General features: G+C 41.9%; 1 protein-coding gene across 4 annotated transcripts in view; it reads left to right on the top strand.

The window, feature by feature from the left end:
* Positions 1 to 23,629, top strand: part of ENTPD4 (ectonucleoside triphosphate diphosphohydrolase 4) — a 28,673-nt gene extending 5,044 nt beyond the window's left edge. The window contains exons 2-14 of one of the 4 annotated variants that reach the window (XM_034965841.3): positions 2,766 to 2,866; positions 3,005 to 3,044; positions 3,820 to 4,017; positions 4,874 to 5,079; positions 8,168 to 8,318; positions 8,825 to 8,928; positions 10,724 to 10,783; positions 11,067 to 11,197; positions 12,874 to 13,040; positions 15,529 to 15,853; positions 17,318 to 17,403; positions 18,308 to 18,469; positions 19,633 to 23,629. In XM_034965841.3, coding sequence (XP_034821732.1) covers positions 3,028 to 3,044; positions 3,820 to 4,017; positions 4,874 to 5,079; positions 8,168 to 8,318; positions 8,825 to 8,928; positions 10,724 to 10,783; positions 11,067 to 11,197; positions 12,874 to 13,040; positions 15,529 to 15,853; positions 17,318 to 17,403; positions 18,308 to 18,469; positions 19,633 to 19,861 — 1,836 coding nt within the window. In that variant the 5' untranslated portion in view covers positions 2,766 to 2,866; positions 3,005 to 3,027 and the 3' untranslated portion in view covers positions 19,862 to 23,629. Of the gene's footprint in view, positions 1 to 2,765; positions 2,867 to 3,004; positions 3,045 to 3,819; positions 4,018 to 4,873; positions 5,080 to 8,167; positions 8,319 to 8,824; positions 8,929 to 10,723; positions 10,784 to 11,066; positions 11,222 to 12,873; positions 13,041 to 15,528; positions 15,854 to 17,317; positions 17,404 to 18,307; positions 18,470 to 19,632 lie in introns of all 4 variants that reach the window. The other 3 variants (XM_034965839.3, XM_034965842.3, XM_034965840.3) reach the window with 3 other exon arrangements.
* Positions 23,630 to 23,949: the final 320 nt, after the last annotated feature.

Here is a 23,949-nt window from a genome sequence, read left to right as displayed (position 1 = left end):
TGCCAAGGAATGCGAGGCATTTCAGTGATCTGTAGCTTGTGTTTCATGTGGCTGGAGCCTAGGGTACGTAGGAGGGGTGTGTCAGGGGATGAGACAGAAAGATAGGCCCCAGATCAGTACTGTGCAAAGAGCTTTCTGCGATGATGTCAGTGTTTTATGTGTGGACTGGCTAATGCAGAAGCTATATGTGGCTATTGAGCACTTCAAAGGTGGCTAGTACAACTGAGGAACTCAATTTTTAATTTTATTTAAATTTAATTACTTTAAATAACCACACACGGCAAGTGGCTGCCTCATTGGACAGCACCGGACTAAATCATGAGGGACCTCTTTTACACCCTAAGGAGTTGACTGTTTTCTGAGTGAGAGAGAAAAGTTGGGGGATGGGGAGTTATGATTCCCTGTTTGTTTTGGAAAGGTCACTCTAGTGTAGAGTTCTTAACCCTTTTGGGTCCCAGAACTCTAAAACTTGACTTCTTGCCAGGCCCTTTCCTAGGGTCTGCAAAGCTACAACTGTAGCACTCAACTGAGCAGACCAAAACCTGGGCCTGGGGGAGCTCCCATTCTGGAGGAAGAGACAAAAAAGAGAAACACAAGACACGCATTATGTTAGAGGACAAGGATGGGTGGATTCTCACACTTGCATCCCACCTCTCCCTCCCAGGAGCTGTGTGACCTTAGACAAGTTACTTAGCCTCTCTGCCTCATCCATAAAGTGTTGTGATAATAGTATCTGTCTTGTAAGTTGTTAGGGGAATGAAGTTAGTATTTGTACAATGTTTGGAACAAGGCCTGGCACATAATGAGCACTATAAAAGCATTTAATAAATAAACAAATAAATAAATGCTAAGGAGAAAAGATCAATCAGGGAAGGGAATTGGTGGGGAGGGGGTAGGCATTGCAGTTATTGATCAGGTGACCAGGGAAGTCCACCTTGAGAAGGTGACATTATTTGAGTAAAGACCTGAAGGGAATGAAAAAGTGAGCCATACAGATTCCTTCCTAGCAGAGGGGGCAACAAGTTGAGAGACCCTGAGACCAGAGAGTGCCTGGCATTTCTGAAGACCACTCGGAACATCGGTGTGGCTGGAATGCAGTGTAAAGGAGAGAGCAGACGATGAGGTCAGAGCCTTAACAGGTGTTAGATCCTGTAGGGCTTTGTAGATTGGAGTCTTTGGAGGATTTTTGAGTACAGAAGTAATCTGATCGGGGTCCTGAGCAAGGGGTGGGAGTGTGGAGCTATCAATTTCCAAGAAAGTATCATTGCCCGAGGGTGTTAAAGGCGAGGTCACTGGTTGAGACTGCCGGTAGAAGACTAGTTAGGCTGCTCTTTAGAGCAGGCAAGAGATAAGAGCCTGATCTCAGGCAAAGATGATAAGGAAAGGGATTTTAGATAAGCTGAGGTTAAAGAAATTAAAGGAATCTGTAAGAAATTACATTTGGGGCCAGGCACAGTGGCTCACGCCTGTAATCCCAGCACTTTGGGAGGCTGAGGCCAGCAGATCACCGGGTCAGGGGCTCGAGACCAGCCTGGCCAACGTGGCGAAACCCCGTCTCTACTAAAAGTACAAAAATTAACTGGGAGTGGTGATGGGCGCCTGTAGTCCCAGCTACTCGGGAGGCTGAGGCAGGAGAATCGCTTTAACCTTGGAGGAGGTTGCAGTGAGCTGAGATTGTGCCATTGCACTCCACCAGCCTGGGCGACAAGAGCAAGACTCTGTCTCAAAAAAAAAAGAAAAGAAAAGAAAAAAAGAAATTACATTTGGAAGATGAAGGAAGAGGGATCACACGTGAATCTGGTTTCCGATTTGTGTAGCTTGGTGGGATCAAGATTGGGACTGTGGGGCCAGAGCAGATTAGGAGAAAAAGGGGAGAAGATTGCAGTTGTTAGGGGTGCAGTTTTAGAATTTTCTCATGGTTCTGTGCAACATTCAGATAGAGATAGCTCGTAGGCTGTTGAAAATGTGTAGAAGAGAAGCCTGGGGTGGAGAAAGAAAAATTTGAGTTACCTGATCATTGAAGCCTCAGTAATGATTGTAGTTAGAAGAGAATGAGGCTAGACAGAGAGCCTGGAAACATAAGAGTAGTCGGGGTTGGCAGAGAACAACGCTTAAAGGATCCTGAGCAGCAGTTATTCCAGAGCTCAGAAGCAGACCAGACGAGACAGCTGTCTTGAGAGGTCAAGCAGCTTTGTGAGACCGAGGAAAGATAGAGACCGCTTGTCCTTTGGCTTCAGCAGATTGGAAGGAGGCCCTGGCTAAAGGCATCTGTCTGCTCTGCAATTTGAGGCCTGGAGGCTGGAGGAGGAGTGATAATGGTGGAGTCGGAGAACTGACTAGGGACAAAGTGCCTTGCACAGTACTTTGTACATAAAAGGGAAGTCTAATAGACATTTATCAAGTGAATGGATATTTCAGGTTCACATTCAGCTTATTCTGCCTTTCTCCTACCTCCACCCCAAATCTCCCTTGTACCATAAGGTATTTAAGGCCTATTTGATATCCTGATATTTTGGGGTCACAGACACTTTAGGTTAGACAGCACTAACTAGTACCAGATGATTATCATCTCTTTTGATTTAGGTCTATATTGGACAGTATGAAATTAACTTAGAAGTGTGTTGCTCAGAATAAACCCTTCCAACAGCTTCAGTGCAAGGATCATGTATAGATTATATGTGGTTGGATTTAAGCACACACTTAAAGAACGTAGATGTTTTCTTTGATGATGCTATCTTTGTGATTTGTCTCACTTCCTGGAACAGGAGGGCTGTAACTCCGTGAGGACCCCAGCATTATTTCTATAATTGTGAGAAGGACTGAATCCCAGAGCATTGCCTTGTTGCTGACCTTTCAGTATGGGGAGGTAAGTGATGGGCCTAATCACCATGAAACATGAAATCTTGGTGATGCAAAAACAGGTCTTGAGAGAAAAAAAATCTAAATCGCAAGTGAAAAATGTGAAGTTGTGCTGTGCTTCTGTTTAATACCTTTTTTCTTCCAGGGCCCAGTGAGGTATTTTGATGCATGAAGCACTCTTCAAGGTGAAGAATAAAGAAATTAACTGTAAAATAATAAAATTTATCCCAAAGGCAGTGAAATTTTTTTAAATCCTAATCATATTTCTAGAATGAGCCTCTCATTCTTGACATAAACTGAGGGGAAAAGTTCTTGATTATTTGCAGAAATGTCTTGTGGGAATATTTCTAAAAGTACAGGACATAGAAAACTCATTTATTGACTTTGTTATGGGGATGTTGTTAAAATGCTGTTTTCTCCCATTACTCAAGTCATCTGGGAGAAATTTGCCTTGGACTTCAGCGTTGAGAAAATTTGTTCCTCCTGAGCTATTTGTATATTTCTGGTGTAATGGGCAATGAGCTCAGTCGTATTTGCAGCAGGCCCAGCTTACGACATGCCTTTCTCCATACTGCATTCCCGTTTGGTCTCATCATCCTTACACTCGATTTCATGATAGATTTATATATTTATGTTATTGAAGTTATTCTTGTAAGCAGTCTCTAATTCTGTATCTATGTTGGAGCAAAGCAGGGTAAAATAAAAAATCTACATATACTGTCAAGAAAAGGGGAAAACCCAGAAGTGTCATAACCTTCAGGGCCTGATTCTCATTCAGATGATTTTATGATAAGGGGTTGTGTAGCTGTTGTGTAGCATATGCAAGATGCCAGTATACAGATACCTACAGTTAGGGAAATCCAGGTAGCTCAAGCCAAATATCTTATTTTAGGATCACTTTAGGTGAAGGAAGCCTCATTGGAGCAGATTGCTTTAAAATCTTTTTCCTTCTAATTTCAGGATTGGCATCTCCTGTCTTTTTCCTGCTTCTTGGCATTTTAGCATATCTCCAGTAGGGTGTCCTCGAATTCTGAATACCAATTTACGCCAAATTATGGTCATTAGTGTCCTGGCTGCTGCTGTTTCACTTTTATATTTTTCTGTTGTCATAATCCGAAATAAGTATGGGCGACTAACCAGAGACAAGAAATTTCAAAGGTAAGAGATAAAAACATTTGCTTTCTAGACCAGAAGCCTTACCTTCTGTCTTACCTGTTTTAGGCTGCTGGAACAGAATTCCATAGACTGGGTGGCTTATAAACAACAGCAATTTGTTTCTAACTGTTCTAGAGGTTGGGAAATCCACGATCAAGGTGCCATAGGTTTTGTGTGTGGTGAGGGCCTGATTCCTGGTTCTGAGATGAGGAGGTCTTCTTGCTGTTTCCTCACATGATGGAAAGGGGGTGAGGGGGCTCCCTGAAGTTTGTGCCCTCATGAACTAATCACCCCCCTGAGGCCCCACCTCCTAATAGCATCGCATTGGTGATTAGGTCTCCAACATATGAATTTTGGGGGGCCCCAGACATTCAGACCGTAACACCATCATTTCATGGCTTCACGACGTTTGGCTTTAGGTTGGAATTTAAGGAACTGTAGGAACTAGATTCTGTACCATGTTCATCATGGCATGAACAGTTAAACCATTTGAAGCTAGTTAACTGCTAACTACCAAATCCATATCATAAGAGGTCCTGGAATAATTATTTATACATAAGCGTCTCTTGTAATATGTTTTAAGCTGATTTTTGAGTTGGTAGTTTAGAAATAGAATTTTGCATTTTGGAATTTGTTTGAACTTCTGTAATGGAGTGTGTGTCTGATTTAGATGATCTTTATCATCATCACTTGTTTTGTTTTGTTTTGACTCTTCAATTATTCAACAGTTGTATTGATGTTATAGTGGTGCTGCTACATAGCTTAGAAATTACTGACTTGGTATTTGCTGCATTTTCTCTGTTAGACTTCAGATGATATTCTCTGTCTAAATCAAAGCATACATGTGTTTCTATACAAGGTACCTGGCACGAGTTACCGACATTGAAGCTACAGACACCAATAACCCCAGCGTGAACTATGGGATCGTGGTGGACTGTGGTAGCAGTGGGTCTCGAGTATTTGTCTACTGCTGGCCAAGGCATAATGGCAATCCACGTGATCTGTTGGATATCAGGCAAATGAGGGATAAAAACCGAAAGCCAGTGGTCATGAAGATAAAACCGGGTATGTAAATGAGAACATCTGCCTGGTAACCAGGGTGTGTCCCTTCATTCTCTGTGGCGTCTTTCATATCGTTCCCTTTCTACACCATGGCCCTGAGTCAAACCTCACACCAGGACCTGATGGGTCTCCTTGTTTCACTTTCTTTTCCCTTTTCTGTCCATTTTGCAAAGGGTGACTAACACCTTGATAAAACATCCAAACAGACATGTCTTTTTGTCTCCTATAGCATTTTAAATAGTGCCTTACTCATGGTATCTACGCAGATGTTGCTGGTTGGCATTAATTATGGAGAGTTTTTTCCTATTTAGTAACCATTGGTCTCTATCCTTAATGACAAGGTAATTTCAGATAACTCATGAAAATCTGTAATATATTGGCATATATTTGTCACTTTTAAAAATTGCTGGCCACATATAGTTCTAGTCATCTAGATTATTTGGTGAGTGTGACCACAGAACTTAGAACTAATCATAATTATGTATAGTTTTTAAAGATACTGTAATTTCTAAGCCACTGTGACATGTAAAAGTTTAGGTTTGGCTTCCTTATTAGGTAATTTACATCAGTGATGCTCTTTTTTCTGTATCATCACCATTTCCATGGACAGCAGCTTCTGTCAGGAGCATTTAGAATGGGAGATACCGGGAGTGCCTTGAAACAAGCTTTTTATGTCTTGATAGTTGACACTGATTTCAAACAGTTGACCACAGATCTTAATAGAGATGCAGCACTTTTATTTCATCTTACTAGTGTATTAGAATAGTAATACATTACTATCAAATGCAAACAATCCAAGAAATTTATCTGTTAAATTATTAGATAATATTGGTAAATAATAATTATTATAGCTTATTATCCCCATTTCAGAAATAAAATTTAAAAGAATATTCAGTTTAACATGAGAAAAATACATATCCTCATAGAAGAGTCTCCAACCATGTAGAATGGTGACCCCTTGAGTCCTCATTTTTTACGGAATAATTCAGACCCCACCTCCTCCTTCAGGCAGCCCTCAACAAGTTGATTATCCTTTGATGTATGGGCAGCTAGGAACCAGCATATTACTCAGAAAATCTGAAGTCTGTACCTCACTTTTCAGGTTAAAGAGAGGGAACCTACTGTGTGTCTGTATACCAGCATTATTTTATCAGAGTACATTTCCATGAACAAAGATTAATTTTTTAGTGAGTGTCTTTTAAGTTTTAGTTTTATGTATTTCTACCCCTTAAATTTTTATGTATCCCTAAGCTAGAAACATTTTCAGTTAAAGTAATATTGATCAAATAAAAAACTTATGAGAAGACTGAAAAAATAAAGCATTTTGCATTTCATCTGGCTTCACGTACCAGGTCCCATCAGTGACTAAACAGATCTCATGGAATAAGATGAAAACTTCCATGCCTTGGAGTTGTCCTTTTAGAACAAAGGGTCAACTACATTATCATCCTAGAGTATATATTAGAATCTCATTAAAATCAGGCTTAACATTGGTCTGTCTTGCACTATACAAAGTGTATGAAATGGAAATCAAAATACCTTTTTATTGCACTACTCTGTCCTGAAGCATGGACCTCCATGTATAACATTGCAGCAAGGCTCTAGAAATTTCCTTAATAGGGTCTGGCTAGTTTAGGGCTTCGAGTGCATTGAAATTGAATTGTATGTGTCGTCAAAAAACTTACAGTTTAGTCAATATTTTGCTAATTCCTTTGATGAATCACTTAATCTTTTTGGGTTTGTAATTTTCTAATGTGTGAAATAAGGTATTTTTAGACTTCTAAAGCGCCCCTCATTTTTAATATGTGTAGGCTAAATGACACCTAGAAATATTCATTTGTGTACTCATTCAGCAGATACATGCTGGGCACCTGCCATTTGCTAGGCACTGTGTTAGGTGCTGGGAATATAAGTTTGAACAGACACATTTTGTGCCCTTGAGAAGCTTTCAGTTGTAATGAGACAGGCAAGTAAATAGGTAATTTTGATATGGTGTAATGAATGTACATCTAGCAAAAGGAAGTAAGCATGGAATTTAACAAGAGTTGTCTTCAGGGTTCTGTTAGGGTGACTTCCATGGAGGCTGGAGCCAAGTGGGTGTGCAGGAATTAACCAGGTGAAAAGGGATAGGGAGGTGGATGGAGAAGACTCTTCTTGGTGGTGGAGGAGCAAGGCCCTAAGGCCACAGTAAGGTGCATTATGGAAACGTTAGTTCAGTGTAGCTGAAGGCAATGGAAGGAACATGGGAAGAGATATGGGTGGGTGAGTTATGCAGAGCAGGGTGTGCTGTTCTAGAGTTGAGCCTTACCTGGAGGACATTGAGCCACAAAAGAATTGGAAGCCTGAAGAGGCATCCTTTGGGTAGGGAATGGTGGGGAGATGGTCAGGATCAGAGGGTGGGATGTGCTGTGGCAGGCTGGCAGAGGGCGTGTCCAAAGGGATGAGGAGTAAAGTCATGTGAGAGGAACCGAGGAGAGGCGATCTATGAAACCCAGGTTGTGTGTTGGGATGAGGGAGAGGGACTTCATCTAAGACCCTGGCTTGGGCTGCTGGGTGCCCAGCGCTGATGGCCTCGGAGGGAGGTAACCAGCAGTGAGAGCAGGTTTGTAGTGACAGTTGAGTTCAGATTTTGCCATGATGCATTGGGGGTGGCTGTGAGGACAAGCAAGGGCAGTGTCTGGTGGACAGTTACCCCACGCCCACCTGGAGGCTAATGAGTGCTGCATGGCTGGTGGCACAGTTCGGAGTTCATGGCATGCTGATGGTGATAGCAGCCTCAGGAGGGACTGAGCTCACCTGAGGAGAGGGGGAGCACGTTTCTCGAGGGCAGGCAAGAGCCCATGCGCATGGCAGTGACACACAGCAGATGCTCAGTCAGGTCTGTGTGCTTTGATGAAGAAGAAAAGGACATAGCACTGAATAGTGCCACCAACATTTAAGTAAGGTCTGCAGAAGAAGTTGCTAGAGGGATAGGAAAAACTAAGAAAGTGTAATATGTAGCATGATTTCCCTAAAATTGGCCACTCTGAAGAAACATCACATGTTATAGCTAAAATGTCTGCTTCTTAACTAAAGTATCCTGTTTCTCTAGGCATTTCAGAATTTGCTACCTCTCCAGAGAAAGTCAGCGATTACATTTCTCCACTTTTGAACTTTGCTGCAGAGCATGTGCCACGGGCAAAACACAAAGAGACACCTCTCTACATTCTCTGCACGGCTGGAATGAGAATCCTCCCCGAAAGGTGATCCTCCACAGAAGGGCAAGGGTGAGGGTGGGCTCCTGGAGGGGAGAGGGGGTGTTCTCCTCCCCCTTCCTCCTCCTCCTCTCCATCATCATCATCATCATTAAAAGGAAAATATTCAAAATTCTTTCTTCAAGTCTGTAACAGTACCAGAACTATTCCTTTAGCCAGAATCCACCAAATAGCCTTTAATTGACTTAGGACTATAGGCAACGGTAAAGTTGTCATTTTTAAAAACCTAATCTATTTTACGTAGTTAAGGAATGCTTGCAGTTGTAGTTTTACACCTAGAAATCACATAATTCACACAACTTGTTCATTTTGAAAATTCATTCCTAATATAATCTTTCCAACGAATTTCCTTTTTAAAAAAATTAACTGTTTCATGCAAGATATACCAGATCCCTGGTTTTGTTTTTTGTTTGTTTGTTTATTTTTTTCCTTTTCTAAACAGAAGATACCAAGCTGTAATCTTTTGATTTGTAAATGTTTTCATTGCCTTGCAGCCAGCAGAAAGCTATTCTGGAAGACCTTCTGACCGATATCCCCGTGCACTTTGACTTTCTGTTTTCTGACTCTCATGCAGAAGTAATTTCTGGGAAACAAGAAGGTTGGTATATTGGTCTTCAGTTTAAAATTTGGGAAGCTGTTCCTTTAAATCCTCCCCATTTTCACCAGTGTACCTTTTGTTATACTCCTATTGTCTTAACATTTGGGAAATAATAGCCTTGAAATATTACAATTTTTAAATTACTAAATCAGTTTATTATATGACTAGTCTTTGTTGCCCTAACATTAAGCCACTGAAAAATAACTGTTTGTCTTCACCACATGTAGTGACATAGCTTGATATAAACTCACTTTGATAGAAAAGGCTTGGGTGCCTTGCCTAAGTTGTGTGGCTTCCTGGGACGTTGATCATTATTGAGCTGTTGGAGCTTCTTCTCGACTTTGATACACTGAGAAATATCAAATCTTTGTTCTATTTTCAAAGAAATGATTCTCCTTGAGAATGAAATGTCAAGTCAATGAAATTATTTGGGGTATAGCTTGCTAGAAATGTATACCAAAAAGTATTTCAAAAGCCATCTGTCATTTCAGCATTAATACTTCCTATGTGAAAGAGACTGTAGAGAATACAGAAATGGGGTGAAATTTACACATTGCCATTCAGCTCCTTACAGACAATTGAGCTACACAGTTAGCTGTTCTATGAGGGTTTTAGGTACCAGAAAAAAGATGAGGAAAAAATATCACAGGAGTTCTTAAGAGGGAGTCATTTTTTTTTTTTTTTCCAGCTAGGGCCATAATGGAGAAAGTGACATCTGAACTGTACCACAAGGGAAGGGATGGTTCTAAATAGAACATGCCAGAGCATGGGAAGGGTGGGGCTCTGAGGGAGGGGCAGGAACCACACGCCAGGCAGAAGAAAGGACTTGACTCAGGACAGGTTGGAAAGAGGGCACTATGGACAGAGAAACACAAATGTTTTAGTTTGACTGGGTGGTGGCCCTTCTGGAAGGAGTGGCGGGAATGTTAACAGTTGGCTGGCTCTTGAATTGTCAGTCCAGGAATTTGGACTTCTTTCTGTAGATGAGTCCAGTAGCAGAGAGTAGAGCAGGTTGCAGCAGAGGAATAGGGGCAGGGATGGATTAGATGGACTACCCAAGGTGACAATGAAAACCAGGTGTAGGGAATGTGAAAATAGAATCAGACTTGGCAGCTGAGTGAATGGAGGGATAAAGGAAAGAGTAGAAGATACCTTGAATTTTTTTTTTTTTTTTTTTTTGAGATGGAGTCTCGCTCTGTCACCAGGCTGGAGTGCAGTGGCACGATCTTGGCTCACTGCAACCTCCACCTCCCGGATTGAAGTGATTCTCCTGCCTCAGCTTCCCTAATAGCTGGGACTACAGGCGCCCGCCACCATGCCCAACTAATTTTTGTATTTTTAGTAGAGACGGGGTTTCACCATGTTGGCCAGGGTGGTCTCGATCTCTTGACCTCGTGATCTGCCTGCCTCGGCCTCACAAAGTGCTGGGATTACAGGCATGAGCCACCGCGCCCAGCTGATACCTTGAATTTTTAAAACCTTGGATTTGACAGGTTTAACATCATAAAAGTGAAAATTACAGTATTTTGAAACATAAATTTCAAAAGAAAACTGGCACCTAGCGTATTGTATTTCCAACCTGTGTAGATGGTATAAAACTATAAACATTAAAGTTGAGAGTTCTTGGAAAGCTATTTGGAGTAATAAAAACATCAGTAGCAAGGTGTTATTTCAGATGATTTTACAGGTTATCAGGGAGTGAAATAAGTGAGACGTTTGCACAGACTGCGCAGATAGGAGTTACACAAAATGTTTTAAAACTTTTTCTTCTCTTCACCCTGTAAAATGTCTGTAGGTGTGTATGCTTGGATTGGCATTAATTTTGTCCTTGGACGATTTGAGCATATTGAAGATGGTAAGTGTCATGTTTCCAACAAATGTATCTAGTTGGAAATTGGTACTTTTCTGTTTAATCCAAAGGCTGAAAAAAGAGCTAAGCTTTATGACAGTCCTAAGCGTGTAGGAGTAGAATGAGAGCAGCTGCAGTTGAACGTAATTCAACTTGATTTTAGTTGGGAGGAGTAGACTGGGTTTGCCTGAATATGCTTGAAATAGACCATGAAAAGAAGATGACTCTTCAGAAGAGCCCAGTTCTCTGGATTAGTTCTGTTCCAATGAACGCTTTCTGTTCTTTCCAGATGATGAGGCCGTTGTGGAAGTTAACATTCCTGGAAGTGAAAGCAGCGAAGCCATTGTCCGTAAAAGGACAGCGGGCATTCTCGACATGGGCGGCGTGTCGACTCAGATAGCATACGAAGTCCCCAAAACTGTAAGCTTTGCGTCCTCACAGCAGGTCATTATCTGTACAAATTTCCTTCTGTTTCGTTTGGTTTTCATTTAACATGTGTCCATCGTTCTTGTTTTGTTTTCTGAGTCTGAACACATCTTTACTGTGCTGGCTGAGGTGCCGCCTCTCAACCCAGGAGAAAGGAGACAGGACGAACAAGGCAGACCTCAGCTGAGCCGCTTGTGTGTGTTCATTGAAATCAGCTGGTTTGTTTTCTGAACGTAGAGTTTTTCTTTGGTATATACGCAGTCGCATGCTTGAGTTTCTGTTTATATTTTCTCTTCAATCACGTCTTTTCTCAACAGGTTTTATGAAATGTAAAATAATAACATCTGATTTTTTAAGTTAGAATTGGGGGAAATTCTTTTTTTTAATGGTTCAGACTTTGAGCTTCCTTGGGGAAGATTGAGGTTTGTGTCCACTGCTTCCACATCTTTCAACTGGTGGTTTACTCGAACTGTTCTCCACCCTGTTCTCTGCCCTCTCAGTTGCTGCCTGGGCAACCTTGTCTAGAGAACCCCGGCACGGTTTCCAGATATATTTCTGAATTGCTACATGTCTTTATTACTCCGTTTGTGTTCAGCTGTAGATTAACACCAAAGCCTAGCTTTCTGGATTTTCCCCTCAAAGGTGGGTGGCAGCATAGCGTGGCCGGCGGGGGATGGTTCAAAGTGAGACCGTGGAGCTAGACAGGCCTGGGTTTCTTCATCATCCTCCTCCTCGCTAGTTGTGTGACCTTGTGCAAGTCATGTACCTTCTTTAAGCTGGTTTCTTTATCTGTAAACGTGAACGAAAGTACCTACAACATGGGGTTATTAGAAGGTTTAAATGAGATAATGCATCCAGTATATCTAATGCACTGCCAGGCAGCTAGTATGTTCTCAATAAATGTTACTGACATCTTTATTAAGTTCCTTGGAAAAATGCTTTGTAAATTCAAGTATTAGAATTTGTTTTTCCTACCTCCCATTCCAGACATGCCTCTAGAGACTGTTACACTCTTTGTAAAAAATCATGTTTTTCCCTCTCAATATAAAGTAAAAAATACATAGAAATAATGTTTGGAATAAATACTGAAAAATCAAGATTAAAAATTTCCCATGGATTCATCACCTAAAAAAGCCATTGTTAGCCTTTTAATGAATTTCTTTTTTTTCTACTCATAGTTTTAAAAAATATGGTTGTTATAATCTTAGTTTATATGATTTTTGTCCTTTATTTAACACTGCATGAGCATGTTCCTCCGTAAGCTATTGATTACTGTAATTAACCTTCCTTTGCTATTATATATTTAGATGACATCTAGTTTTTTCTGTCACAGAATGACAAAGGACATCTTTGCATATAGAAACATTTCCATGTTTAGGTTTATTTCCACAGCATAGGATTCCATAAATAAATTATGTCAGAGGGTATGAACTATTTTACTGACTTTCTCTTTCAAAAAGTCATAACAGTATCACAAATTTGCAGCCCATCTGAAATTTCCTAAATCAGAATTGTCATATTGAATTATGAATGATGCTTAGAAGGGTCCTTGGGAAGTGCAGAAGCAGACGTTTTTGTCCCTTTTAGATGAGACTATTTTTAGACCTTTCTTTTTAGTAGGAGGTTAAAGTAGCTTAAGCTATTAAAGTTTGTTATGCTTATGTCTGCAGGAAGAAGTAGCTAAAAACTTGTTAGCTGAATTTAACTTAGGATGTGATGTTCACCAAACTGAGCATGTGTATCGAGTCTATGTGGCCACGTTTCTTGGATTTGGTGGCAATGCTGCTCGACAGAGATACGAAGACAGAATATTTGCCAACACCATTCAAAAGAACAGGTAAAGCACCTTTCACTACTTGGCAGTCATTTGCAAACCTATGTCTCTCCTCATAAAAAACAGACCCAGGCAAAGTGGGAAGAACTCAATTAGCAAAAGTGTGTTGCACTGTTAGCTTTTTATTCCCCCACTAGCTGAGCAGGGATAATAGATGAAAGCACACCAGGGTCCTGCCTTTGGCCCTCTGTCCCACCGTGCCCTGAAGGAGGTGTGTGGGTGCTCTCTCTCACGCGCATCTCAACTGATGGATTAGAAATTTCACCATCAAGCTATAGAATAGTCTGGAGCCCTGGGTGGTGCTATTCATGATTCAGAGTCCTTGGGAAACCCAGTATCTGGAGCACTCCTGGTGTCCTGGAGGCCTAAGGTAGTGTGTTCTCTTGTTGTTGCTGAGGAGATTGAAATATGTGATGTTCTGGAGACTCTGTGGATGAAGCAGCCAGTGCAGCTAGTTAGTGGATAAGAACCATCGTGAAGGGAATTATTCAAGAGAAATAAATTATCTAGAAGAGTCAGAGTTAGTGGCTTTTGAATTTAGCAATGAAGCTTTAAAAAATGAGTGTATGTAGAATTGTGGTATAGAAAATATATAAAACAAAACAGCACTCTATTGGTTTAAATTGACTGTATAAGTGTAAGTATATAGCAATTATTTATTTGAAATTTGTAAGAACATAAAAACTATTTGGATAAATAAAAAAATCTGAATCGAGTTATGTAAGCTATCCTATTTATTACTGTGTTTTATTTGTTTATTTTGATGAAACAATTTTGAGGGAAAAAAATCCTAGTTCATAGAGCTAAGAGATTGTATACTTGCTTGATTAATTTAATCTTAATAAACCTGTGAAGGCCTGAACTTGAAAAAAGACCAAGTTGGAGCTATTCAGTACATTTACCACAAAGTCATGTGTGTAAATAGGAAAAGCAATAAAAACCTTTGCCTGTGTCTCTTCCAAGAGTTAACTGAATAGTTTTAATTATAAGATTGGTAGTCCCATGATTTTGTATTTTTAATTGGTATTTAGCACATTTTGGTATAATCATTTTTATAGTAGTCTTAAACTAGAAATATTTTATAAACAACATTTGAAACATATTTTTTCCGAAACCTTAATTTTTACTCATTGGTTTTAATGTCAGAAAGCTTTATATAATGGATAGTTTAGTGGTACTTCTTAATTTAGATATAGGACAACTAAAAATAATAGCATGAAATATATATTTGACTACTCTTGGACTTTTATAGTAATTACAGGTGTTTCATATGTCATGAATTGAGCATTGAAGTACACATTTATCTCTTCGCCATTTGTAGTGGTGATTAATATTTTTAAATTAAGCGAACAATTTTATGGCAAAGACCTTAATTTATTACATTCAACTGCATGATGAGTAACCCTGATCTGAGGAATACACAACTTGTGAATTGAGTGAAAAGTGAAAACTTGACTGTCGGTGATGAATATTGAATTCTGACCATGCTTAACTCTTTAACAGTTCAACACCTGTCAGGCCCCTGTGATTTCACAGTATCCAACACCAACATCACTTGAGATTTTGTGAGCTCTTCTCTGTTTCTTGTTGCCTGAAGGCATGCACACACAATAGGATGACAGATGTTAACTCCCAGAAATTTCATTAGCAAGTAATAAGCCTAGTGCCTTTCAGTTAACAAAATTAATGTTTATTTTCTACAGGGCATCTCAGAGCCCATTGTACAATGGAAACTGCTGTCTGCTGCAGTTGGGACCCATAGCTGATCAAGAAAAGAAATAAGTTGAAACAGAATCATAAAAATAGAGCCAAGCCTTAGACATTCTGTCTTAACTTCTGTATTCATTTGCTAATCTCTTCCTCTGAACCAAGGTCTGTTTTTAGACTCCATCCTTTCTTTGTCATGCACTGCACCCCTCATTGAGATACCAGTTTGTCTTTGTTTAAAGACTGAGGACTTAAAAGAGATTTGCAAGGCAATTTGATACCAAATCCTTCTAGATGTTTGCTAATTTTTCCCAGTTTTAAAAATCCTACCCACACCTAGTTTGATAGTTTTCTAGTAACTTTTCTAAAGCATCTAACCTGCTTTGCCCAGGACCGGATCTTGTCACAGTCATGTTCCTTCCATCTGTATTAGGTAAAACCACAAGCACTAGTGCAAAAATGGGGCTGGTAACACAGTTGCCTTGTGCCCAGCAGCTGGGAACATCAGGCCTTGTTGCCAGGATCGTCGGCTAATCGGATAGGTTATCCAACTGGACTCTGGTAGCCTGTCTGCTGCAGGCAAGTTTGTATCCTGACTCTCCAAGAAAGTCTCAAGTGTGTATTTTCCTAACTAATTATCTCGGAACCCTTTTCTGTTCCACAGACACAGTCCTGCAGGTCTCATGTCCCACAGAGCGTATTTTGAGAAACACTGGTTTGCAGCCACTTCCTGAAAACACAGTTTTCTGTAGGACTCACGATGAAGTTTCTTGTTTTGCCATAGGCTCCTGGGTAAACAGACTGGTCTGACTCCTGATATGCCGTACTTGGACCCCTGCCTACCCCTAGACATTAAAGATGAAATCCAGCAAAATGGACAAACCATATACCTACGAGGGACTGGAGACTTTGACCTGTGTCGAGAGACTATCCAGCCTTTCATGAATAAAACAAACGAGACCCAGACTTCCCTCAATGGGGTCTACCAGCCCCCAATTCACTTCCAGAACAGTGAATTCTATGGCTTCTCCGAATTCTACTACTGCACCGAGGATGTGTTACGAATCGGGGGAGACTACAATGCTGCTAAATTTACTAAAGCTGCAAAGGTACCCTTGAGAGACGCCATCTGCTCCGCATGCTTTTGAGAGACCAGTGTGGATGGTGACGGGTTATGTCCTCCCTTGACATTGGCAGGGAAAGACGGAGTATGGAAGGCTGCACTGCAGCATGTTGGGATCCTGCTCCCTTTGCTTGGAGGGAGGTTGAATAGTCACAGCAGAAGTAAAAAATGTACTGTACGCTGACTTCTGCACACCACTCCATTAGCTACCCTGGTCATCAGTTAGCTCCAAATTACAGTCTTTTATGTCATTTTTGTGCTTTGCTGCATGTGACAATTCTCCTACTAGCCTTCCCCCTCCCTGACCTGCCAGGATACTCCTGTTCTTGTGTTCTCTCTGCCTTCCTGACACCCCTTAAACTTAGGTGATGCCAGACTTCCACACTTGGTCCCTGATCTTCAGGTTCTTGGATGATCTCATCCATGTTCAGGGTTTGCTGCTGCCTCTCAAGAAGAGGGTCCAATCCTGACCCCTGCCCGGTTGCCTGCTAGATTCCACAACTCCAGACAAACCCACCATTCTCTCTCCATTCTGTTCCTGTTCTTCTCTCGGTTAATGGCATCGCCAACCGTCCAGTCCCCCTCCCTGCAGCCTAGGAGTCATGGACTTCTCCCTCTAACCAATTCATCTCTCCCTATACACCCCAGTGTAATCAGTCACAAGTGTGGTATTTTATCTTCCAATTATTTCTCAAACCCATCTCGAAGGGCAGAGCACTGTATGCTGTAATCATGTCAGACAGCTGGCTTCCCTCACGCTCTCCGCAACTTCTCCTCTGTGTCCATGTCCATGTTCCTGAAGTGCCTATGCCGAGCCCGTTCCCCGGGCCAAGTGCTTTTTCCTTGTGCTCCCTGTCGCACACCCAGGCCCATCTCCCACCTCTCTCAGCAGTGTCTTCATCCTTTGAATAGAGGTCGGGATGGTAGCCACCTCGAGGAGTTAAGTATTACATTGAGAAGACACACTGACACAATGCTCAATAAAAGTTATTATAACAAATAACTTCAAGAAAAGTGGGATCTCTTTCCCTTCTGTTAAAAACAAAAACCTTTTGCAGTTATTATCCCAGTAGCTCGTACTGTGTCCTCCACAGATGTAGGACTTAGTTTGAAGTAGCTAAAATACTGCTTCACTTTTCCAAAAATATATGCCCGTACCATGCAGTCATGGAGGGAGAAACTAAACAGTTTTGGAGAGGTTGGTTGTGGACAGCAAAGCTCTCTTTTAACAATATCCTGGACAGAATTTTAAGGCAAGGCATTGTGTTTGCGAATCAGTAAGTATTCCCTGAGCGTTTGTGTGTCTTGCCATTTGTTGTATAAGTTAAGCTTGTGTGTTTCCTAATGGGAAGGATATGCTTGTTACAAATATAAATTTGGTAAACCATTTTTAAAGTGAGAATTTTAATAAGCCTTTACTAGTGATCTATTTTGGTGAATTTGTTTTTAGGATTATTGTGCAACAAAGTGGTCCATTTTGCGGGAACGCTTTGACCGAGGACTGTACGCCTCTCATGCTGACCTCCACAGGCTTAAGTAAGTACTAGAAGGTCAAGCCCAGGGCACTCTTTAAGAACCATAATGCAGTGTTGGCCCCACTGGCTTGCCACACACTGGCCTCAGTCCAGCTTCTTCTCACTCACTGTTCTTCCCATCTACCCTGGGCCCCTTTCAAATGGAACAAATACTTGTGCCCAGACATATTCCATATCTTTTTTGTTTTGGTCACTTTTACTGTCTCTTACCCCTGAAATTCCCCTGTTCATACCTTTGCTTGTTCAAGTCCTGCCCAGACATCAGAGTCCAGCCAGAGGCTGTCCCTTTCCAGTCTTCCTCTGTCCCCTCAATCAGACTTCATCCCTTTCTCTGACTCTCAAGAATTCATCCTACCTTGCTAATGCATTTATCGTGTTCTGCTTTTTCTGTTGCTTTTTAAAAATCCCCTTTCATTGTAAGTCACTTAAGTGCAGACACTGTATCTTACTAATTATTATGTCTTATTACTTGCTTAGCACAGTGCTTGGCAAAAAATAAACCTCTAATAAATATTTAGTCATAGAATATCAGAGCTGAAGAGAAGCTTCCTACCATCTCATTTTATAATAAACTGAGGTACAAAGAGGTTGGAACCCGTTCAGTATTCATTCAAGGAGTACATGGTGAAATGCCAGCGGGAAAAGAAACCTAACTCAGGGATATATGACATTATGCCAAGACCGGGTTCATGCACTGATTGATTTGACAGGTGAACTGCTCCATGTTGTGGGACCAGGGATGTGAACCAAGTACATCAACCTTGAAACGCACGCAGTTGGTTTGGGAGAGCCGGCCTGAGGAAGCCCCTGCCCCAAGGCTGCCCACAGAGGGAAGGATTGTGTGTGTGTGTGCCATCTTGACAGAGTGAGTCAGTCTGACTTGCCTTTGTGCTTGCCGTTTGTAGGTATCAGTGCTTCAAATCGGCCTGGATGTTTGAGGTGTTTCATAGGGGCTTTTCGTTTCCTGTCAACTATAAAAGCTTAAAGACTGCCTTGCAAGTTTACGACAAGGAGGTTCAGTGGACCCTTGGAGCCATCCTCTACAGGACCCGCTTTCTACCATTAAGGTAGGGCTGTGAATTTGGGAACGAGAATCAAAAAGATGCTTTTCTGCAGTTACAGCACCTCATGGCAGCTGTGGTCTGTGGCTGTTTGGGGCATTGCTGTTAGAGCCGGCCACGGCAGAATTGTAGGGACAGTGACGTTTGCTTTTGGTCTTGCCCCCTCCCCACAAGTGCTTCCTCCCTTCTCACCCTACCATCCCGTAATACACAGCACTCCTGTCCTACTGCCCTGTGTTTGGTTATTCTCAACTGTCTGTTCCCCAACCCCGGCAAAAGGGTCAGTTCCGGGGTTCTTAACCTTTATGACTCAGGCCTCTTCTCCACATACTGTTTAAATGCATGTATAAATACATAGGATTACAGAAGAAACCATCATATTGAAATAATACCAAAATATTACAGAAAACAAGTTTGTGATACTGTAATATGTGTTCTTCTCTATTAACACATTAAATAACAGGATCTGGCAGCAGAATTAGCACTTTCTGTAATTTCAGTGTAGTCAATGAGCGTCAATGATATTTTGAGGCATTGATGATACCATAATGGGACATGAAAGATCTGTGGTTTTCATTAGTAACAAAGTTGCAGGTGCTGCCAACGCTAATGATAGTTTGTTGTCTGCATTCATGGTCAAAGAAATGCTACATTTCAGTCAGCGCTTGGGTAGAACAAAGATGTGCGTTTTTCCCCATTCACATTTGCAGATCTGCTGTCAGTTGACCTGTGCTAAGAACCTGAGTTACCTGATAGATGAGACATTTGCTCTTCCCCCCACCCCCTCCATTTAATTGAGCATTTCTCAGCAACCCTTTTAATTGGGTTAACTGTAAAAATGGTGAGTTGTGGGTGTTACTGATCACAAGCATGCAGTTTTGTTTACATGTTGACTTCTTTGTATCAGCGAAACCTTCACGGCTCTTCTAAATTCCTCTGATTTTGGTTACCCAAATTATAATGACCGACTTCAGAGTATACTTTCACATGTTATCTCATTGATACTTAGAAGTCCCCTGCATTGGGCTGTTCCGTTCTCCATTTCAGAGGTAGGGTTGCAGTTCCTAAAGTGCAGCTCTGGGGCCTGGGTCCCGCCGTCCCCCTGTGCACCCTTTCCACCCCTTTCTTTGCTTACTGTCCTGTTTGTTGTTTGGTGTTCACATGGGCAGAGACATCCAGCAGGAGGCCTTCCGAGCCAGTCACACCCACTGGCGGGGCGTTTCCTTTGTCTACAACCACTACCTGTTCTCTGGCTGCTTCCTGGTGGTGCTGCTGGCCATCCTGCTGTACCTGCTGCGGCTGCGGCGCATCCACAGGCGCACTCCCCGGAGCAGCTCGGCCGCTGCCCTCTGGATGGAGGAGGGCCTTCCTGCCCAGAACGCCCCGGGGACCTTGTGATCCAGCTCACAGCTCCACGAAGACTCAAAAGGAAAAGCCATTTTTGCCTCAGGGTTTCTCCTCTTTATTTTCCTGTGGTTTTGTTTTTTCTTTCCCTTTTTTGTTCCTCCAAACAAAAACAAAATGCAGGCCGGGCGCGGTGGCTCACGCCTGTAATCCCAGCATTTTGGGAGGCCGAGGCAGGTGGATCACGAGGTCAGGAGATCGAGACCATCCTGGCTAACACGATGAAACCCTGTCTCTACTAAAAATACAAAAAATTAGCTGGGTGTGGTGGCGGGCGCCTGTAGTCCCAGCTACTCAGGAGGCTGAGGCAGGAGAATGGCGTGAACCTGGGAGGCAGAGCTTGCAGTGAGCCGAGGTCACGCCACTGCACTCCAGCCTGGGCGACAGAGTGAGACTCCGTCTCAAAAAAAAAAAAAAATGCATTGTTTATAAGCCCTGCTGTCTAGAAGTATTGCGTTTAGCCATTTTGAGTACAGCATTAAATTGAGGAGTGGGGAAGAGGGAAATTCACTTGATTTTTGCTGCACAGGATATCTGCCAAAAATAAATGAGATTTCTGGGGTTTCTTTAAGGAATGTTAAATTTAAACACATGCACTTTGATACTGGAGGGAGGTGGAAAGATGCATTCTGTCAGTGGAGAGGGGACTGAATAGTGATGCTTTTATAGAACCAAAAAACTTACTGCCTGAAATGATAATCCTCTTTTTTCTCTATCTTGAAAGCTCTAACCTGAAGAGGGTGATTTTTTTTTTATTTATTGTTCAGGTCTGTTACTGTATATGTTTTCTTTGCAAATTTAAATTTTTTAAACCATTTATATCCAAAACAGAGAAACATGGGCACCAGGAGATTACCATTTATAAAAGTGATAGTGAACTATCGACTACAGCTTTGTGTGAGTGTGTGAAAAATCCCAAGAAACCAGCGTGAGGGGAGGCAATGCTGGTTCTTTAAAAACACACACTTCAGAATTTACTGGTACATTTTATTTAGAAAAATCCTCGTTACTGTTATCTTTTCCTGACCGCAGGTAATTACGCTCCTTATTCCATATTTCAGTGGCATTAGAACACTGTGGTTTTGAAAGAATTGGAAATTCCTAGTTTCACCAGTTTTGGTTTTATTGGAACTAGAGTACATGCCCACTTCTTGCTCAGTATTCCTCAGTATTTCTGCTTAATTGTGCCTCAGTTTCTTCCAGCTTCCAATCGGTGTTTCCCCCACCCCCTTAATTAAAAGTCGTCTCAGCTTTTAATCGTACTGGGAGACCCCATGCACAGCCTGCCGAGTCCTCTTCCTAACCGCATTGACTGAGGCTGTTGCTGGCAGTGCCACTGTAAATCCAGAAGGGAAGAGTCTGCATCCAATACAGGAAATAAATTCACATTTTGAAGGAAAAAATTCGACAATTTAAGCCAAAATCTAAAAAGGACAATTGGATTGGCATATGTGAGATTGGTGTTTTTTCACCTATTTATTTAGTTGAGAAGTTTGGGGAATTCTCATACAGTTTTTTTAGGTGGAGTGTGTTTTGTGCGAGTGTCTGTGTGTGCTGTTCCCTAACTCCAGAACAGTTAAATTCATGTAGTTGGTAGCAGATTAGTACCCAGAACTGGGATTGTTGCTATAACAGATAACTGAGGATATTATAAAAGTGGCTTTGGAACTAGGTACTGGGCAGAGGCTGGAAGAGTTTGGAGAAACAGGAGAGAAAAGGCCTGTATTGCCATGAACTGAGCATTAGGGGCAGTTCTGCTGAGGGATCAGAAGAGAAGACCAAGGGAATTCTGTCCCAATTGTGGCTCAAACTGCCTCAGGTGCAGCTTAACCTGCCTCTCTGGAAGGTAAAATGCATCTAATCCTTGAGGCAAGAGCTGTGGGGGCATGACTCCCTCACCTGGATTTCAAAGCGTGTTACTAGCAGCCTGGGGACCCAGGCTCTGCCTCTCTGGATTTACCTGCATCGTATTTGCGCTTCATGGTCAAAGTTGTTAAGAAAGGGGTGAGCTTCTGGCTACCTAATAAGTTGGTCTTGGCCACCCGCCTGCGACACTTCCTGGAGGAGCCATGGATTATTGGTGGAGGCTGCAGGGAGCTGGCGATGGAGCCACTGGGGTCAGTGGCAGAGAGAGAAGAAAGGAAAGGAAGGGGCCACAAATGGGTGAAGTGGGCAGGTGGGCACCCAGGGAGTTAGGGGACCCCGCCTTCCAGCTCTGGGCATAGAAGAGTTAGTCACATACCTGAGGGTCCTGAAACAAGGGCTGAGAAAACCTCACTGCTCCGGCTGAGAGGCAGTAGTGGATTTGCCATTTTTAAACAGTTGCCTAAGAAAAAACGTTGAAGAATATGCAACAGACACTATATGTGGCCTGTAAAGCCTAGAATATTTACTAAAATATTTACAGAAAAAGTTTGCTGGTCCTTGTGAGAACAATGCCGTTCAAAAAAGGATACAGACAGAAGCATCCTCTTAAATCAGGAATGCAGTTTCCATTTGTGGGCACGAAAAGATGGACGAGAAGTAACCAAACTTCAATCTTAAAATATTTGTTTACGCACCAGAATTTCACTTCGGATTTTTCCGTCTAGATTATTTTCAAGATGAGTTTTCAAACAAACCAAGAAACCTGCCCCTCACCCAAAATTGTTTAAAAAGAGACCACTCAAGGGAGTTCATTATGCTGTATGGAGATGTCTGCAGTCACAGCAAATCACATTCCAGAGAAGGTCTCGCGTAGGTGAAGACAGCCAGGTGCTTTCTCTAAGAGATACAGGGTGGGTGAGAGACAAGCCAGGGAGGATCTTAATTCAAGAGAAGAATTCATACCAAGAGCTGACCAAGAAGGCAGTAAACTCTGTGTACTTGTAGCAGAAGAAGTTGGACTAGGAACTTGCCCAAAGTTTTATCAAAGAAAAGCATTGTGTTCAATCTTGATAGAAACATGCCAGCAATAAGTGCTTATGTTCCATAGCCATATCATGGGCTTCTCACTTTTAAACCTCCTCCAGGGGATGTTCTCAGAGATTTCACAATCCCTCTGGGGACATTACAGTAGAAGAGAAACACATGGAATTGTACCAGTGCTTTTTGCCCATGTTCATCCTAAGCTCCAGCTTTAGGCAGTGCTTTCTGACCTGGGCGGAGTGAAGGCGCTGCTGGTGGCTGAGGCCAGTAACATGGGGCCCCTGCCCAGCCACCCTGAAGGCTGGGTAGGTCCCTCTTTTCACCACCAGTTTTCCACACCTGTGTACTCTAGATTAACAAACTCTGGATAAACAGATATTTACATTTTAAACTCAGGCCTACACAGAGTAGTTTTCCTTATAAGGAGCATGTATCACTTAGCAAGAAACTAAAAATGGCAAATGAGTTTTTCATCCTTTAAGAAAAAAATCAGCTTTAGAATTCTCTGCGGTCAGTTGTGTGCAATGCAACAAAACTACCTTTCAGTAAATTACTTAGTTATTTATTTCAGTGTTTTGTTTCTTTTGATACTAAGTTTCCCTTTCAATAATGAATGATGTGACCAACCAAGGAGAATTTGTTTGTTCTGTACTAAAATTATATTTTACAGTTAGGAATTATAAAAAGCAAGGGAGCATCTTTAAATGTTTTCTGTTTAAGCGATGTCTTCCATCCAAAGTAAGAATAATTCTCTTGGAAGTTCCTTGTGGTGTCATGTCACTTGCTGTATGTGGCAGCCTTACATTGCCACACTTGGGTACTGAAAAATCAATAAAACGAAAGTTCATCATCCCATGGCCCGTAGACTGTGTGGGCTTGCTTCCTTGTCATCTTTGAATCTTCTTACTCATTAGAATGATGAGTTGAACTTGAGTCCAAATTCAGTGAAATGCATTGTCTGAGTCTGACGCACACTCTTTGCATGTGTTGTGTTGGGTGTGCATACAGTGAAGCACAATTGTGTGGGGTTGTGGAGAGGGCGTCCACACTCTCTGCAGCTCAGAAACCAGATATTTCACAAGTAGTGACCAACCCACGACGTTAAGCCATTCACCAACAATAATTGCCACTCTGAGATGACTGTTTATAAGGTCACCATTTTAAGTACCTACTTG

Source organism: Pan paniscus, chromosome 7 (genome assembly GCF_029289425.2).
Source record: "Pan paniscus chromosome 7, NHGRI_mPanPan1-v2.0_pri, whole genome shotgun sequence".
Lineage (NCBI taxonomy): Eukaryota > Metazoa > Chordata > Mammalia > Primates > Hominidae > Pan > Pan paniscus.
Note: the sequence above shows the minus strand (reverse complement) of the source record. Positions and strands in the feature narration are given on the sequence as shown.